This window comes from Paramormyrops kingsleyae, chromosome 14 (genome assembly GCF_048594095.1).
Source record: "Paramormyrops kingsleyae isolate MSU_618 chromosome 14, PKINGS_0.4, whole genome shotgun sequence".
Taxonomy (NCBI): domain Eukaryota; kingdom Metazoa; phylum Chordata; class Actinopteri; order Osteoglossiformes; family Mormyridae; genus Paramormyrops; species Paramormyrops kingsleyae.
In genome coordinates this window covers 1,486,736-1,504,529 of record NC_132810.1, presented here as the reverse complement: position 1 = coordinate 1,504,529, position 17,794 = coordinate 1,486,736, and the positions used below count along the sequence as shown (strand labels likewise).

Genomic DNA, 17,794 nt, shown 5'->3' with positions numbered 1-17,794 from the left:
GCTAGGATATCTAATGGCTAGGATATTTAATGGCTAGGATATCTAATGGCTAGGATATCTTCACCTACTCAGAACTTGTGGGTTGTCATTCTCAGTCCAGGAATGGTGCTGCCTGTATCATCACAGTGACAGTGCTGCCAGTTGTGTTGTAGCCCATTTCCCTAGACCAGTGATTCCCAATCCAGTCTTCAGGGACCCACAGACAGTCCACATTTTTGCTTCCTCCCAGTTCCCTACCAGGGAGGTAGCAAAAAAGTGGACTGTCTGGCAGCAAGCTCGGAGGGAACGAATACATGGACTGACAGTGTGTCCCCAAGGAGCGGTTTGGGAAACACTGCACTAGACAATAACATTCTAAGTCTCAGGGTTATGAAAAAGAAACTGATTTTGATATAGATGCTGCCACAGATTCAGTGAAGCTGCACCATACGCACAAATGCTCCTTTTGTGAATATGATCAGACATCTGAAACCTTTGCAACCCTCCCCACCCCCTCCCAACCGAAGGCGAGCTCCCTCACAGGGTAAACACTGGCAGGGGTCTTAACTGTACTGTACAGCTGCAGCATTTTCCAAGATTTGTGCCAGGAATGACGTTTCGAGATTTTGGCTCTTGAATTAACGGAAAAAACAACATGTCTTGTGCCCACATCAGTAGGAATACAAGAGTATGTTTCCTGAATGGCCCAGCTTTGGCATAACCTCTTAAACAATTCTAGGTTCAGAATTCATGCATTAAATTCCAGTGCAAGAATAAATTATGTCAAGTAAAAAAAAAAAAATTAAGCTATAGTTACTGATCATTTTTGTAAGTGATATATACCATGCTTACACTACATGCTACTTGTATTTTAAAACTACCAGGTAGGAGGAGAGAGAAATCAACCTGTACAAGTAATGAATTTTAAACGTTATCCAAATCCTAGTTCTTTCGTAAAGTGGATAAATAAATATAACTATATTTATTTTGTTTAAAACACAAATATCAGGTTTATTGTACAATATCTTCAACATTAGCGTACTTCAACATTTCTGGCACAGTGAACTCTGCTTTCAACACAATGTTTACACATCTAAAGCCAGTTACACCAGTATCGGCTGTCACTTATGGTGAGGGCTGGGTTCTCGGGGATGGGTCAGGTCATGCACCCTTTTCGTCTTTTATCACGTCTAGTCAATATTGGCTGACATGTCGGTCTGGGTGAGGGGTCTTTGCTAAGAAGGCCAGCTGGGTCAGGCTAATGCAGGACTGGATCACGTCAGACATCCTGTTTATCATTACCTTCATGCACACACTGCCAAAAGAGTGTAATCAAGGCTTTTAGAAACCAAATGCAAATATTCCTGGAGCAGCTCGAATGCACACTGGAATAGCGGTCAGGGAGATGATTAGACCACTGGAAAAATTCTGGTGAGAGACGGCTGAACATTTGAGGAGGGAAAGTTTTGGATTTCTTCAAAGATAGTTTGCGCTTTCAGAACCAATGGCTTCCATTACCAATAACTGCAGAAAAATCTTCTTGAAATAACTTGCAACTTTAACATCTCCCTAAAATAATTTTATAATTTTTTTTAATCATAAAACTGACAAAATGCGTTTTCAAGTTTTGTTCTGAATGTGCATCAGGTTTTAGTAGCAAGCAGGTCAATATTAAACTGCAGAAAAATCCTACTTGGCCTGGTCCTTTTAAAGGATCACATATTTCTCCTAACAATGCACATCAATCAAATGGCTCATTTACTGCAAAAGACAGAATTCATTGATTGTAACAAAACTGCCTTAAATTATAACAGTAAACTAGCCGGTCCATTGGAAAAAATAAACAAAGATGCAAGGTTACTTGTGCCCACACAGCACACATGCGTGCATTTGCTCTGCTCTGCTCTTGTCATTTCTTTCCAACACAAGGCACTATCTTACAAGAATCCTTTCTTGTGAGGCTGATGAGAAATTGCCATGACCCATCCCATAGTCATCGGGGACCATTATTTTGATACAATACCATCATATCCATGGATTCCACACTTCCTGCCTGCAATCTGGCAACCAAATGATAGCGCCTCCTGTAGGGCTTTTCCTGTTATGACAGATTACAAAAGGGCAGAGAGACAAAAATAACTTAATTCCTAACTCAGAAAACATGTGTCTTCCATAAACATATTGAAACTATTGAATGAAGTCAGTAAATTAGCTTTTGGTTTCACTTTCCTGATCACCATGTACAACATACATTAAGTGACCTCATGGCTAGTCAATGGCAATCCACTGGTGGTCAATGACATGAAGGCCTTACTGACTTCTACTTGAAGGGCATCATTTTTGACAATTCAAAAGTTATTAAAATGAATGTGATACAACACACAAGACGAGACAGTAACAGCGAACAGGAGACATTACCCATTAGGAGAGACCACGGGATTCTCACCGTTTGAGAGCGAGTAGATAACGGACGCATTGAAGGTGTCTCCCGCCCCCAGCGTGTCCACGAGGGCTGGGGGAGGAAAGGCGTCGGAGTGGACCAGCGTTCCATCCGGACCCATGGCGTCAGCTCCCTTCTCTGCCCAGGCACAGATCAGCACAGCCCTACAAGAATGGGCAGTCTGTGGCTCAGCAGCCTAGGCCATCGGCCCCCTGAGCAGAGCCCAAAAGCCCCAAAAATGCTACTGGGGGATATGTGAAAAGAAGCATTTCTCTAAGTTTGTGTAAGAAGGCAACCCATTCAGAGAAGAGGTAAAGACAAACCCCAGGAGAATACCATACTAAAACGATTAATCAAGGAAAATGATATATAGCAAATTATCTATTATATTTATCTGCTAAGGTGAACATAGAAACACATTTTTGAATATAAATACCTATATCAGTAAGCTCCATGATTTCATAATAGTGACAGCAGTGACACCTGGTGGCAACAAGCCCTAAAATCATAAAAATTGTTTTTCTCTCATTCAACTAGTTAGTCCTAGTGATTGAAAGTATCCCTTTGAGACAATGGCTCTCACAGCACCTGCAAGTACGAACACTGCAACTCTCCAGATGACTGAGATCCAGCTGCTCACATTACAACCATACTATGGCCCACTCTTAAGACGATGATACAAAGGGCAACATTTTGAGCAATGCTGTTGGGCAATTGCCTTCCAGGTGCAAAACAAGACAACTCGTCTGGATCTGGATGATCGAGAAAAGTTGCCCACTTTCAATCAAAGTTTTCAGATAGAAATCTGTTGCCTGATATCAATGGGAAAGTGCCTGAGCAACATTGCCCGTCCACGTTGCACAAAAATCTGCCCTCTTTATCATCACCCTTAGATTCTGCACTTAGATAAACCTTACTGCTCCCCCAGGGGAATTCTTGTGCACAGAGCAGCAAGATACTTGGAGCACAGACAAACCAAATAGAATATTATGGAATATTAATGAAATAAATAAACAGTACATAAATGTGGATTGTTTAGAGAGACAGATGTGGCAGAACAGACTTACCCCTTCTTCACGCGCCCGTACAGTCCCCTCAGGGCATCTGCAGCACAGCAGAACCCCATGCAAGTGGCCACATCCTTACTCACAAAAACCTGTGGGTTTGATAATTCATTAATAAAGTGTAATAAATGTGCTTTCACTTGCACAATTAAAATACTATCAATACTATGTTCGTAATTCAAAAAGAATCACGTGTTTTTGCAAAAGTTGGTTTTATAGAAACTACACTATTTTGAGCTACACTATCTTTCAATCAGTGCTTGCAAACATATATTTTTACACTGAATTAATTCAACAACATGTGGTCATGAAAATAAGCAATTTAAAAGTTCTTACAATTCTTTTTTCCTTTCTCAAAAAAAATCCCTAGTTGCCACTTATCTTTATGGTTCAGTGATTAGAGATCAGGGTTTACACTAATTCATGATATAATTCATGCATTTATTCCCAGGAGATGCTACATTTAATAGCAATAGGGCAGGAAAATTTATTGCATTAAGGAGCTGCATTAATTTTAAAGCTATAACATGTTATTCCTTGGATCACATTAACGCATGCATATTTTGTTTATGATTGTGCATGTGTGCATGTGTGTGCCATGCAATGGACTGGCATCCTGTTCATGGTGTACCCCAACACTGTGCCCTGTGCTGACTGGCATAGTTTCCAGGTACCCCTGCAACTATGATTAGAATATAGTTGGATGGATGGATGGATGGATGGATACTGTTAACTGACTTACATGTAACCATTTGCTTAACTGATATCAATATATAATTATACCTAGCAAAATTTTAGCTGTGTTGCAACACTAGTAGTATTCTAGTAGAAAATATAATACAATTGTACTTTATGTTATATATTTCAACGCTAAATGAATGGGGGATCATACCACATCTCCATAAGGAAAAAGCTGATACAGTTCCTCCCTTGTCTTCTCAATCTCCACCGAAATGGTGATTCTGCACGGTTCTGGAACAGTGCTGTTGTATTTTTCGACCTTCTGAATCATCTTCACCTGCTCCGATGCATTCCGGCCCTGTCCATTCACCAGGAAAGCAGCAAACACCAGCTGATACTGTAACTGGGCCATTCAGCCAAGCGCAACGCAACTTCCTGCTTCTACTCATGAGCCCAACTTTCAAACCAATAATTCACTACAATCTACTGTCTTTACTGGTCATCCACTGTGCTTTTAATGCAACCCTCTGAAGTCCCCTGGTAGCACCCTTACCACTCACCTCCCAGTGAATCCACTTGTACTCAACCAAGTTCACCTTAGCAAAATCCTCCACTGACGCATCTGGGAGGTTCCTGATTGGGTTGAATGATCAAACCATGTTTTCGTACTTTGGTAACAAAGAGAATGTATTCATTTACAAATTTCTTTTACAGTGCTGGCCAAAATTTCAGCATAAACACTAAGAATTCAGTTTATTTATGCATCATGTCTGAAACTGTAAAGGTTCAGCCAGAAACTTTACAGACATATTATAAGAAGGTTCGCACATGGTCTGCTTCCTCTTACCAGTCGTTTCTGGAAATACGACGAGAAGCTGCATGAAAGCATAAATTTGCTGTCTGATTCATATCACACAAATGGCCTGGCCGATTTCGAAGGTACATTTTCCATGAACCAATAATCATGAACCAGCCATTTAAATAACAACAAGGACTACTCCATCCAGTTCCCAAGCCATATCTATCCAGTCAAAAGACGAAGGCATAACCAGAACTTAAGGTCTATGCTAAACTTCTGGCCAGGTTTACATTAAGCACCTTACTGAGGATTGGTGAAAATTAAATACATTAGTGATTATGCAAAAGATCATTACATGATGCTTATGACATCAAACCATTAGACATTAGCGTTATCAACGGGTTTTAATAAATTATGACAAAGTTATTTGAACATGAAACCATAAACAATGCTGATATTCAAATACAGTGTTACTGTGATACCAGTTCAGTAGTTATTCTATATTTGTCTTCTAGTCTTGCAACTGTGTCCTCCACTGATACCAGAGCTTAACATTTTGTCTATGCAGATACTCTCTGAGTCTATATGCTATGAAATAAGCTTCAAGCTTCAAACCAAAGTTTCTGTAGCCATAAAGTCATGTTCTGACAAGGAACATGTGGTAGCATAACATGATACATGACAGTGGTCTCTGGCATTTAAACCCACTTTCAACCAGGATAAATACTTTGGTTTACCACTATGGTCTGCCGGTACATAGTAACTATTCTTTCCTATCAAGGGCAAATAATATAATGTTGCATGTGAAATGGATGGTAAATGTTAGGATTATTATTAGGAAAAACGTTGCAAGCAAAATCTGCCATGTTTGTCCCTACATGTCAAAGTTGCATTGTATCTGCATTCCTAAAGCTTCTTGGTCAAATATTCATATAATAATATTCAACAATAATACTGTATTTATTTGTCAACTTTTTAAATGTTTGAACAAATGCAGATTTATTTCAAAAGTATTTTAAAAAGTTGTACTACTTAAACCAAACGTATTACATAACTGTCACACTATATAGTCATATAATCAATGCTATAAAGATAATTACTGATTAAAGCCAACAAATTTCATGCTTATATTCATTTTTGGGAAACGGAATAATAATGGATCTAAAGGACAAAATTAAACATGGAGAGACTAAAGCAACTTTTCAATTATTCATGATAGTTGTGTAATTAAAGGCAAAAAAAAATCATTTTAATTAATGGAGTGTCACTGCAGAGACCACAAACATGCAGCTACCTAAAAAGCAGTGAAAGCCAAATGAAGCTTCCGGAACCATTTTCTGTATTTTTGACCCCACTAGTGCTCTTGCTTTGCTTTGGGGCATGAATTGAGCCTTTTTTGAATAGAGTGCATCATTCAGTGGTGTCAGAAAATACAGCAATTGGTTCATGAAGATTCATTTGACTGTCACTACTAAAATGAAATTTGCATGTTTTAAACATAAGGACACACATTTCCTACAGTAGCATCCCACACAGACTTTCGGGCCGTGTTTATATAGTGGCCAATTTCATGGAACACTTTTATATACACAGGAATGAGTCAATTCAGGCCCCGCCCCCTTAGTGTGATGACTGTTTGTGGCCAACAGGGGGCCACAAGCAAAAGAGTGTTTTAAGTGGTTCAAAATGCCTTTATATCCAAACCTCGCCGCTAACTGAGAAAACTGTTGGTTCAGTACAGACACATAGAGCAATATGCCGATACTTTGCAGATCTGAGGCCTGTCTCTGCAGGGACAGAGGCACCATCACCAACTGCTGAAGCCAAAATAACACGGGGCCCACATGAGCATCTTACGTGTCGGCGAGAACGACAGTGCGGGAGCCGCTGGAGGGACACACCACGCAGCACGCGCACGGGGTCTCCCCCCCCTGCTGCCACACCACGTGCGACACGTCCACCCCTCGGCGGGAAAAATCCCCCACGATGAAACTGCCACATGAGCAGAAACAGACAGAACAAAACCCATCTGTGTCACTGTCAAACATAATCCAGATGTTCTCGCACCTTCAGGGAGAGGGGAAACGGAGGAATATCTGTAAGAGGTTCTGCTTGTTGCCTGTAAAGAAAGAGGCCTGGAAAGGGAGAAAACTTTACAGTCAGAAACAGATGCGAGCGCAGTGGATGGAGTGAACAGGTCCCCTTGACAAACCATATTTCGGGAAAATGAAAAAAGGAAGTGAGGCAGAAGTACTGGAAGCTTCAGCACCCCCTCTGGTTGTTGATGGTAATGCAGGGTCTGAGTACTTTCCACTCACGTGTCATAAGGTAATTATCCCAGGGCACACCACTGACTAAAACAAACTACTAACTAACTCTCACCAATAAAGCGAATCATGTTGCTGGTTCAGGATCAAGTACGTTTTCTGGAATTTTCCTTTTCAAAAATGTGCGCATGATCTTGTTTTCTTACTACAGGGAAGTTTACAATTTGTCGAACATACCGGTATGTACATGAATGGGTGCTAATTGTAGGGTGGTCTTATTCTGAGCTGCATTTAATTACGTGACAAGTGCACTTAAAACCTATTGGAAAATTAAATTAATTAAAAAGTCACTCACATAAAGCTTTTTCTTCTAAGCCACTTAAAATACATTTATAATTGAACTATTAATACACAAGCTTATTTAGTTTAGTTTCTATATGTGTATGTATGTATGTGTAAGTGTGTGTTGTGTGCTGTGTGCATGTGTGTGTGCGCGTTTGTGTATGCGTGCATGTTTGTGTGTGTGTGTATACAGCACACCTAGCCAATTCTATTGGCACACTAGTGTTCCGTGACACACTGGGTGAAAGACTAGGGCCGTGTGTTCATGCCTTTTCGTCAAAGAAAAACAGCGTCACGTTAATTATCTCGCAATGGCTCAGAGGCGGCAATATTGATTACTTCTACAAAAAGATGACCTTTGCTAGCTGTTGAAACTGAACTCGCAATAAGCTTCCCCTCAAACGTATTTTTAAAAAGTTGTCGTCAGTTTCAACCTTGGATTACTACTGCAAAAGCATAAAGTTACGGTTTGACCATAATGCAAACATTCAAAACGCGATCTGATTGTAATATTACAACTGATAAAATCAAGGATTGTGTGGACAAACATATAATGAACGCAGGCCCCTTATAAATATTGTCCACCATGAAATTCATATGCTTATGCCAATGACAAGATTCATCACTATAACCTTGATTTAGCTAACAATTTGATTCCACCCACAAAACTTTTTAGTAAATTGCAGAGAGCACTGTCATGCATGCATGCGATGCATGCAGCTACCTGGATGCATAAGCCTAATAAACTTGGTACAACTGGTATAACTGTCTAAGTTTAACGGAGATGGAGTTACCAACGACTGACTGACAAAACCAGGCATACATGCACACACACACAAACCTGTTCATATGCAGAATGGTACGACTGCCTGTCCTCGCATTGACGATGACTACAGAAGCTGGGAAGGAGCATTCTGCGTGCTCCACCAGCAACGAGATGTCAATGTTGTACCTGAGGAAGTCTGCAAGGACGAAGCTGGAGCAGACGAGTCACCAACCGACAGGGACAGAATGAGAACCAGGCTGAAATCCCTTAAGCTTTAATGGTTATACAAGCTAAACGCACAGCTACCACTAACATACCTGTATAATAATTCATAGCAGACACCTGAAAGGCGAGCACTGCAAAGGCATCCCCACCGACGCATTTAATTTGCCGACACTGCGTTTTACTGTGCCAGATTCACCATGTGTAGATCCTGAGCCCAGACCGACTTCATTCAGCTAGTGGTTATAAACAACAGCAGAGAACAGTGCCAAAAGAAATTTTGCACCAAAGGCAAACTGTGTTTATTGTACAACAGGCCAATATGCAAGTAATGTAGCTGTATCGTAAACATTAAACCGTTTCCTTTAGGAGTCTGCAGTAGAACAAAGGCTTCATCTTTGTGGGCGTGGCCTGTCAGTGCACAAAAGTGTGACAGCAGATCTAGATGGCAAAAAATAATAACAAGTCTAGCATATGCAGTGTATCCCCCAGGGCCCCCCAGACGTCCACGTTTTTGCTCCCTGCCAGACAGTGCACATTTTTGCTGTGGTAGGGAGCTGGGAGGGAGCAAAAGCACTGACTGTCTGCAGGTCCCCGAGGACCGGCTTGGGACACACGGGATATGCTAGACTTGTTATTATATTTATAAGGACCAGATTAGGAAGAGCTGGTCCAGCATTTGAACAAAGTCATTTTAATTCAGAAAGAGGAATAAAGGATACGGGAAGAACATATTTAACTAATTTTACAGATCAGAATAAGATACAAACCATATGACAGTGAGGAGAACAGCCACCCTCGATACTCAACTTCATAGCTCAAAAGAATAAGGGTATGACACAACAAAGCTTTGCTGTTTATGATTATGCTAACAGGGACAACTTACTCTGCCACGGGGCCAGGTGAGAGGGACCCTAGGAATGCACATGGCGCCCCAAGGAGGGAAAGTACTGTACAGGAGTTTGAAGCATTACCTCCTCGCTGCCAGCGCTGTGACAAACACCTAAGCAAACACAAGGTGCACCAAGAATTTAGATTAGGATCACAACACTTGGGCAGTGGCTGTTCACTACAGAAGAGCAAGATATGCCCCCTGTCCCAAGGATGCAGTGAAGCAGAATTACAACTGAGGTAAACATAGCTCTATTACTCTTACTTTCTGTGTAAAACAAGACATTTTTCTATACACGATTTAACGTCTTCCCTCGTTATTAAATATGTTCTCACTTGGACAGAATTGATCCAGGTACATTGAAGTCATAATCGCCATACGTTTGACAAGCCCCAGAGCAAATCATGAACGAGCCCTCTTGCACACTGCAGTAAAAAGGCGTGTAGTACGGACATGAAGGTTAAACCTTTATCCGCATTGGCAGCTGTAGTATAGTAAGTGGTGTAAATAAGACAATTCACGTGAACGAGTGTCCCACGAACCTGGTGTCAGTATCCTCTTCCGGATATTTGTCCACAACATTAATGATATCTAGACATACCAATCCAATGCACAAAATCTTTTTATCCCCCATGCTGTCTTCACGTAATTTAACTTGTAATTTGGACTTTGAATTGCGACCTGCCCTTGCGTGTTTTGTCTTTCCACTCAACGTCAGTAAAGGGCGATATGTAAATTCTCATGTGATCCCATAGGGTTTAAAAAAACCTTCAATACCATAATTCGTGTTGTATAACAAACATAATTATTTTACAGGTGTTTCTTTATATTTTATATAATGCATGAGATCTGCTGACAATGTTAAGATAAGGAATAACAAATCTGAATTCCCGTAACATCACAGCTCTTTCACATGCTAATGAAAATCGGAAACTTGTCCATCACGTGACCAACGCTTGAAAGTATGGAATAACGTTAGGGACAAACTGTATGTAATTGTACACGGAACGGCGAAAACGAAAATACTTTGTAGCATGTTGAAACCAAATAGTGTAATAATATGTATTAATGATACATATCAATCATATAACCACGATGAATCCATTTTAACAGTGTTGCAATAGGTCAAGTCATTCAAATCTAATAAACACAAAACTTTATTTACAAAAGTAAATAGATAAATAAGTTAAGGTGGATTATTTACTGAATTTGGTCACAAAACACCCTCCATAGTTTTAGCCAGTGCTTGAAGTGGGGAAAAAAACTCCTGTTATTCGGCACCAGGCGCCGGTCTCCTCGTGTTATTCGGTACCAGGCGCCGGTCTACCTTGATATTCATTACTAGGTGCTAGTACTCCGCTTATTAATTCAGTGCCAAAAGATATTCTGAGGTGCCGGTACTCTAAAAAGAAAAACAAAAAGTGTACCGGCTCACTTCCAGTTTTAGCTAATAAATGTCAGTCACTGGTCAAAACAATATCATCTTAGGCTTCTCCATTTCAAAGAATTTAAAGGTGGTACCAAAAACTGCTTTGGTTATCTAAAGAATAAAATAAAATAATGTGTAGTTGTATGATGTATGGGTTTTGACAGGCAATTATATGGTGATCGAAAGGAATAAAATAATCAAATAAATTATTAAACCTTAAAATAAACACTTTTTGTTTAATTTCCAGACATCAGATTCACTGGCAGGTTGTTGATCACAGAGTAATCGTGGAACCTGAAATGTGAAACTGGTTTCCAGAGCATCTCTAGATTCTCTACCACAGGCACCAGGTCCTTCATGAGCTGAAATGACCTGTGGTGTGTATATAAACAGTGTCTCCTATGTGTTTCTACTGCCTGCTACCCAGCTCTGAATGCTCTGAATTACACTGATTGCCTTCAATAATCACTTCCTTCATAGGAATTCTTAGGAATTTCTGAATAATGTGCATTTTTTTTGTGCAAAATACTGATGCAAAATTATTGAGCTTTTATGTATAATGTATTAGCATGATTTTTCCAGTGGAACATAAAATCATATTCACTATATTTTAATCTCATTTTACACACATTCAATTTGGTACACAATGTTAAATGCATCATTTCACTTAAATTTGCCTCTTACTTTCCTTTTTGATCCGGTTATAAAGCCTAGAGTTTTGTTCTTCATTCAGATTAATGCCTCTTTCAGTTCCACATGAGATTCTGACCCGTCTGGCCAGTGAAGCATGGCATTTCCCACAGTCCAATCATGAAAAAACCAAGTAGAACCATGATTCATTATAGGCCTTTATCACTAGAGCACCATTTGTTTTTAAGATTAATTGTGCATCAGTTGTGCTTTGTTTAAATGGAAAATTGGAATCAATATGTGTTTCGTCTGAATGCTGTGTTTCAAAGATGGATAATCGATTTGGTGCCGGCTTAGTGTGACTAAATATGAAGACAATGATAGAAGGAAGGATACCAAATTTTAAATTCCACATTTTCCTAATTTCCACATAACAGTTACAGCATAACGTAAACAAATAGGTTTGTTTCAATCATGGTGCCTGATAAGACATTCTACTTATTTAAATTTGTACAGCAAACTTAATGTCTAGGTTGATTTAAGTGTTTGTTTTACTTTTGCCTTCATCAAGTTTTCCTGTCCCTGGATTTTTCACATTTAGAGTAAAGACAGTTATTGAACCACATCAAGGCAGATGAAGTCAGATGGAAATTTTATGTACATCATAAAAGTCAAGTGGGAATTTTATGCGCAGCATGAATATAATCACAATGCACTTAGAAACAACATTGCAGTAGTAACATTTAGCAGTGTTATGTGTCTATCCATTTTCCATAATCTCAATTTTAATACAGAATGAACCCGAAATCTACGCAAAGAAGCACAAGACACAAGTGCACTAGATGGGGTGCACAGTAGATAAGACTGTAGGCTGTTGCAAGAAGCACACGTGCACTCAGGTGATATAGAGAAGCCTATTCAGCTCACTGCATGCTTTTGGATGCATGCAAATCCATACACAAAGAGCTGGTACTAAAATGGAATCCATAGCCCTGAAGTTTTGAGCTGCTGAAACAGGTTGCCCCATAAAATGAATGCTTTGCTGTTATTATTTTCCTTATTACATGTTTGGAACACATGGTAGGACTAAAACAGGATAGTATCATAGCCTAACAGCAAGCAATGGATTTGTTCTGCATTACCACAATGGCTTAGCCGGCTCCCCAGGGATCCCGAAGACTTTGCAATAGATGAGCTCATGTGACTAAGCTGTGGGGGTCACTCTGGGTTCACAGCACTTGATTTAGTTATATTACTGTCTGTCCTGTGCAATGTCAATATGTCACGCTAGTCCCACCTTCCTGATCATGAAGAACAGCTCGAAATTCAAAATGTCTTCTGGTCCAGAAGAAGAATCAGATGGAAAATTTTTCTGGCCAAGAAATCTTATTGGACAAGAACCGTTCTATGAGTGCTGCTATAACCGCACTTGGACATTTCACATCAGATATATACTGCTCTGTTTTACAGGTGTATCTAAAAACAGGCCTGCAGCCTCGTGCCTATGACCGAATCGCAGCCGTGATATATACTGGAGTACAACCACAGTCCTTCTCGTATGTTACTGCTTAAATATTAGAGATATTACGGTATGAGAGGCTGGCTGAAACACAAGGAAACCAGAAGACAACAGATGACACTCATTGGCCACTGTAATAGTATATAAAGCTAGTACTACATAGGACCCTTTTCTGCCCCAGAGTCACTTTAGTGGTAAATGATTGGTGCATTCATAGAATGCTTTCTGCACACACTAAACACCCCAGTGCCTGAAAATGCCAGGATGCTGCCTATTTCTGAGATGGGGGAACCCCAATGCCTGAAAATGCCAGGATGCTGCCTATTTCTGAGATGGGGGAACCCCAATGCCTGAAAATGCCAGGATGCTGCCTATTTCTGAGATGGGGGAACCCAATGCCTGAAAATGCCAGGATGCTGCCTATTTCTGAGATGGGGGAACCCCAATGCCTGAAAATGCCAGGATGCTGCCTATTTCTGAGATGGGGGAACCCAATGCCTGAAAATGCCAGGATGCTGCCTATTTCTGAGATGGGGGAACCCCAATGCCTGAAAATGCCAGGATGCTGCCTATTTCTGAGATGGGGGAACCCCAATGCCTGAAAATGCCAGGATGCTGCCTATTTCTGAGATAGGGGAACCCCAATGCCTGAAAATGCCAGGATGCTGCCTATTTCTGAGATGGGGGAACCCCAATGCCTGAAAATGCCAGGATGCTGCCTATTTCTGAGATGGGGGAACCCCAATGCCTGAAAATGCCAGGATGCTGCCTATTTCTGAGATGGGGGAACCCCAATGCCTGAAAATGCCAGGATGCTGCCTATTTCTGAGATGGGGGAACCCCAGTGCCTGAAAATGCCAGGATGCTGCCTATTTCTGAGATGGGGGAACCCCAATGCCTGAAAATGCCAGGATGCTGCCTATTTCTGAGATGGGGGAACCCAATGCCTGAAAATGCCAGGATGCTGCCTATTTCTGAGATGGGGGAACCCCAATGCCTGAAAATGCCAGGATGCTGCCTATTTCTGAGATGGGGGAACCCCAATGCCTGAAAATGCCAGGATGCTGCCTATTTCTGAGATGGGGGAACCCCAATGCCTGAAAATGCCAGGATGCTGCCTATTTCTGAGATGGGGGAACCCCAATGCCTGAAAATGCCAGGATGCTGCCTATTTCTGAGATGGGGGAACCCCAATGCCTGAAAATGCCAGGATGCTGCCTATTTCTGAGATGGGGGAACCCCAATGCCTGAAAATGCCAGGATGCTGCCTATTTCTGAGATGGGGGAACCCCAATGCCTGAAAATGCCAGGATGCTGCCTATTTCTGAGATGGGGGAACCCCAATGCCTGAAAATGCCAGGATGCTGCCTATTTCTGAGATGGGGGAACCCCAATGCCTGAAAATGCCAGGATGCTGCCTATTTCTGAGATGGGGGAACCCCAATGCCTGGCACCAGCAATCACAGCACACTCAAAATCACTTAGATCCTGCCCATCTAATGCTTAGCTGATAAGTAGTTGAACCTCTTGACACTGTATGTGTGCTGCATATATTACGTTACAGTCACATGATACATATATATATATAGAGAGAGAGAGGGGGGGGGGCAGAATGGAGGTCCTGGATTCCATGTGTGTGGAGTACACACACACACGTGTATGCATGTATATATAATATATAGATAGTTGTAGTAAGTGTGTGTATATATACATAAAAATGGGTTTTGCCATCTTGTATCATAGTTTGCCAAACATAAAGTTGGTACCTTACCTACATTAGAGGATATATTTGTGTTTTAGAAGTTAAATACAAGCTAATGTAACTAAATTTGATGCCTCAGAGAATGTTTAATGAATAAAAGCAGCTATGATCTTGGGGTAGCTGACATTTTAGCCTTGATTGCTAAGAAAGGCCACCAACCAATCAGCACTAAAGCCACATCCGACGCGTTTGATCTTTCATTCCTGCACCAAGGCATCGCCCTCGTAACTGCACTGTGCTAATCGAGATTTTAAAATGAGCAAACCCTCGACGTAAACATGTCCGCTGCTCCGAGGGTACCTGGCAGACACGCTGCCTCCCGCGAGCGCTTGCCTTCTGTCAACAGCGTCCCTACTGTCCTTCACCTTGTCACAGGCTCCGCCCCCTATCAACTCTGCCGCATCCCACTGCTCCCTGCCACATGGTGGCACCATGGATCCTTTGCTGCCTTGGCCCTCTGCCCGTCTGCAACCTTCTGTAATAAATGAATTATATAACATAATAACATGTTCATACAAAGGCAAAATACCGTAACCGCATGTTGTATCAAAATTGAATTATGACTGAAATTGGATCACATGCACACTGTTTTATTTCCTGACAAAATATATAAAAAAAAAAAAAAAGCCCATTTTCTCATTTTCAGTGTCAGCCTAGTTACTGTGGTTTGCTTATGTGGGCAGAATAGATTAACGGCAACCTGTAAAGGGAAAGCAGAGCTCAGTAGGCATTGTGCTTCCATAAACAATATAACGGTCTGCAAGAAGTAACAAAATCAAGGGAAGATGAGCTATTCACTTTCCACCCTGGGGAACCCTGTGAACTTTATATCCACTAGGAGGACACTTAATATACTCATGCACAGCTTTGCTCAGTTTTTGTCGTGGCATATGACCAAGGTGTAAATTGCTAATTAATTTTCCAATTTTAGTTGAAATGGAGTTGGTGTTCTGAACCGAACCAGCTGTCTTGATTGTGATGAGGATACCAGATTAGATTGATGTGATGAGGATACCAGATTAGTGGCGTCAAATCATTTTTACACTTTACTGTGTTTTTCAGTTTACACTGTCAGACATGGTTATTCACTTGCATGAAGTTACATATAATTTTAGAGGATTCAAAATGTGGGAAGATTTTTCCGGTTCATAATACTATGTTATTTTGAGAGGTTTGCTGGGAGCAGTTCATGCAGGTTGCATGTTTGAACTGTACTCACCACAAATCCTGGTCTGGAAAACATCCTTAGCCCACTGAAGATCAAGCTGAAAAAGCTCAGGAGTCCCAGCAGGGGGCAGTGAACAGCCAAATGTTTCATGTAAACAGCCATTTGTAGTATTAATATATGAGTAATATATTTGTATTAAATACTAGTGTCAAACACTCATTTAGCTGACGTTAATAGTCAAGCAATAAATGTTAAATGCAAAATGTTAAATTCAAAAAAGATGGTCCATTCACTCTTCCACAGTTTTGGCCTGTGAGTACAAGCTTTACTTTCAATCGAAATGTGCTGGATTCCCGTCCAGTGTGGACCCCAGCCCCGTGCCATGTGACGTACTGGATTCCCGTCCAGTGTGGACCCCAGCCCCGTGCCATGTGACGTACTGGATTCCCATCCAGTGTGGACCCCAGCCCCGTGCCATGTGACGTACTGGATTCCCGTCCAGTGTGGACCCCAGCCCCGTGCCATGTGACGTACTGGATTCCCGTCCAGTGTGGACCCCAGCCCCGTGCCATGTGACGTACTGGATTCCCATCCAGTGTGGACCCCAGCCCCGTGCCATGTGACGTACTGGATTCCCATCCAGTGTGGACCCCAGCTTTGCCACTTATGTTGCTTAGGAAAAGCTCCAGGTCCCTCTGAAACTAACCAGGATAAGCAACTGGAAGATAGATGGATATTATATTAAGCTTATATGTATGTGTTATGTTATATTAAGCTTGTGTAGTTCATGCACTGCCACTGAATATAACTCTATATGTCTTTTCTTTGTGAGTTAGGGAGAGAACAAGAAGAAATCACTAAGAACAAGATGCAGCCTTTTAATAACGTGTCCATCACTATGAATGGTTATATCTTGCAGGCACACTGGCCATCGCTATGAATGGTTATATCATGCAGGCACACTGTCCATCACTATGAATGGTTATATCATGCAGGCACACTGGCCATCGCTATGAATGGTTATGTCATGCAGGCACACTGGCCATCGCTATGAATGGTTATGTCATGCAGGCACACTGTCCATCACTATGAATGGTTATATCATGCGGGCACACTGGCCATCGCTATGAATGGTTATGTCATGCAGGCACACTGGCCATCGCTATGAATGGTTATGTCATGCAGGCACACTGGCCATCGCTATGAATGGTTATCTCATGCAGGCACACTGGCCATCGCTATGAATGGTTATATCATGCAGGCACACTGGCCATCGCTATGAATGGTTATGTCATGCAGGCACACTGGCCATCGCTATGAATGGTTATATCATGCAGGCACACTGGCCATCGCTATGAATGGTTATGTCATGCAGGCACACTGGCCATCGCTATGAATGGTTATGTCATGCAGGCACACTGGCCATCGCTATGAATGGTTATATCATGCAGGCACACTGGTCATCGCTATGAATGGTTATATCATGCAGGCACACTGGCCATCGCTATGAATGGTTATGTCATGCAGGCACACTGGCCATCGCTATGAATGGTTATGTCATGCAGGCACACTGGCCATCGCTATGAATGGTTATATCATGCAGGCACACTGGCCATCGCTATGAATGGTTATATCATGCAGGCACACTGGTCATCGCTATGAATGGTTATGTCATGCAGGCACACTGGCCATCGCTATGAATGGTTATGTCATGCAGGCACACTGGCCATCGCTATGAATGGTTATGTCATGCAGGCACACTGGCCATCGCTATGAATGGTTATATCATGCAGGTACACTGGCCATCGCTATGAATGGTTATATCATGCAGGCA

General features: G+C 41.6%; 1 protein-coding gene across 7 annotated transcripts; it reads right to left on the bottom strand.

Annotated features, from left to right (window-relative positions):
* Positions 1-967: 967 nt before the first annotated feature.
* khk (ketohexokinase) lies at positions 968-10,397 on the bottom strand. Of its 7 annotated transcripts, XM_023838766.2 has the most exons (9): positions 9,995-10,397; positions 9,447-9,563; positions 8,414-8,548; positions 6,821-6,955; positions 4,725-4,797; positions 4,376-4,522; positions 3,487-3,575; positions 2,426-2,583; positions 968-2,077 (listed from the first exon to the last, which is right to left on the bottom strand). In XM_023838766.2, the coding sequence occupies exons 1-9, from the start codon at positions 10,084-10,086 to the stop codon at positions 1,986-1,988; spliced, it is 1,038 nt and encodes a 345-aa protein (XP_023694534.2). In that variant the 5' UTR covers positions 10,087-10,397; the 3' UTR covers positions 968-1,985. The 7 variants fall into 7 exon arrangements, with proteins under 7 accessions (XP_023694534.2, XP_023694535.2, XP_023694536.1 ...); XM_023838767.2 differs by lacking the exon at positions 6,821-6,955; XM_023838768.2 differs by lacking the exon at positions 8,414-8,548.
* Between the last annotated feature and the right edge of the window lie 7,397 nt (positions 10,398-17,794).